The following is a 1,439-nucleotide window of genomic DNA, read 5'->3' as shown; positions in this document are numbered from 1 at the left end:
GTCATTAGCACCTCTAGTAATATATTTACTGAGAAAAATTTTGACGTGTTCAATACTTATTTTACCCGCTGCATCTATATTTTTATGCATACAGTATCTAACTTTACTATTCTTTTGGTATTTAACTTTAAACTTTGGTGTCATTGCATGTGATGGATGTTGAAATTTAAATATGTATTAAAAAGTGATTTTTTTGTTTTGTTTTCAGGTACATCAATACACTGGAAGCAGACGGCAAGTTTGCCAAAAACTTTTCTGTATCGATGCTGCGGAAACCTGGAGAGCTGATAGACATTGTCACGCCACAGAAAAACAGGACAAGCAACTGTAAGTTGTTGACTGAGACACAAGTAAAAGCTTTTGGACAACAAACCTCAATGAGCTGAGAATAAAACTCAGCAGCAGCAGGCTTTAACTGGCACATGCTGTTTTGTTTAAGACACTGATGTCAGCCTTGTGGTTTTGGTGTTAATGTTGGTTTCAAGATTGAAAACAATTTTTAAATGTAAATCAGCCTGGGGAGGCATGGGGAGAGTAAACCCTGAGACTCCCTCTGATTATTTGGTTCTGTTCTGCTTGCAGTGGTCATCATGTGCGGCTCACCCACGGACCTACTGGAAGTGAAAAACGGCTCGAAAGCTGCCGACAGCAGCACTTTTCTCTTCATCCTCATTGATCTTTACAAGTCAGTGTTCATTTAAGCCTTTCCTTCATACGTCTAATTTTCTTTGCTTTTGATCAAATTCTCATCTTTCCTCCCATTTATTCATCAGAAATTTCTGCATTCAGTCAAATAAAAAACAAAATGGGAAGCAATGATTCCCAAACCTCATATTTTATGATAAAACAGCAGCAATGTGCCTGGTTGAAACCAGGTGGTAAACGCTTGTCAATCAGGCACTCACCAACAAGCATCTCATCCAGTCTGGGCTGGAAAGTGAAGGTCCTTTGGTTTTTATTCATTATTACGGTTGTTGAATCCAAGCTGGTCTGACACCTCACCTAGAACCAGTTTACCATGAGACACCCTGCTAGAGGTAAACATCAGGAGGAATGTCTTGAGGTCTTGATCAAATGGAGGCATCTACTGGGATGTGATCTTACTTCTGATCTAGCTTAGTGACACACAATGGAGCCAAACATCAAATCAAATCTAAGGTCCTCCCCCGGAAAATTTTGAATTTAGTAGATGCAGTTTCCTGCATTCTGGTGTATTTTACAAGTTCCCAAACATACTTTTTACCTACATAAAAACACTTGATTAAATAACTAAATTAGAGACAGATTCAAATAGTTGCATCATCTTGTTTTTAAACTCACTGCTATAGCCATGATTATGAATTTAATACGACACAATTTATCACAAAATGATTTTAGAGAATAATTTTACATTTATATTGTTTATTCTTGATTTAGTTTTATTTGTAACAGAACATGCC

The 1,439-nt window shown here is 37.2% G+C and overlaps 1 protein-coding gene across 3 annotated transcripts in view; it reads left to right on the top strand.

Moving 5' to 3' along the window:
• Positions 1 to 1,439, top strand: part of gucy2cb (guanylate cyclase 2Cb) — a 39,971-nt gene that overhangs the window by 14,331 nt on the left and 24,201 nt on the right. For all 3 annotated transcript variants that reach the window (XM_014028403.1, XM_014028394.1, XM_014028410.1), the window contains 2 exons: positions 209 to 327; positions 583 to 685. In XM_014028403.1, the coding sequence (XP_013883857.1) occupies positions 209 to 327; positions 583 to 685 (222 nt within the window). The remainder of the gene's footprint in view (positions 1 to 208; positions 328 to 582; positions 686 to 1,439) is intronic.

This window comes from Austrofundulus limnaeus, unplaced genomic scaffold (genome assembly GCF_001266775.1).
Source record: "Austrofundulus limnaeus strain Quisiro unplaced genomic scaffold, Austrofundulus_limnaeus-1.0 Scaffold5, whole genome shotgun sequence".
NCBI classification, from domain to species: domain Eukaryota; kingdom Metazoa; phylum Chordata; class Actinopteri; order Cyprinodontiformes; family Rivulidae; genus Austrofundulus; species Austrofundulus limnaeus.
Note: the sequence above shows the minus strand (reverse complement) of the source record. Positions and strands in the feature narration are given on the sequence as shown.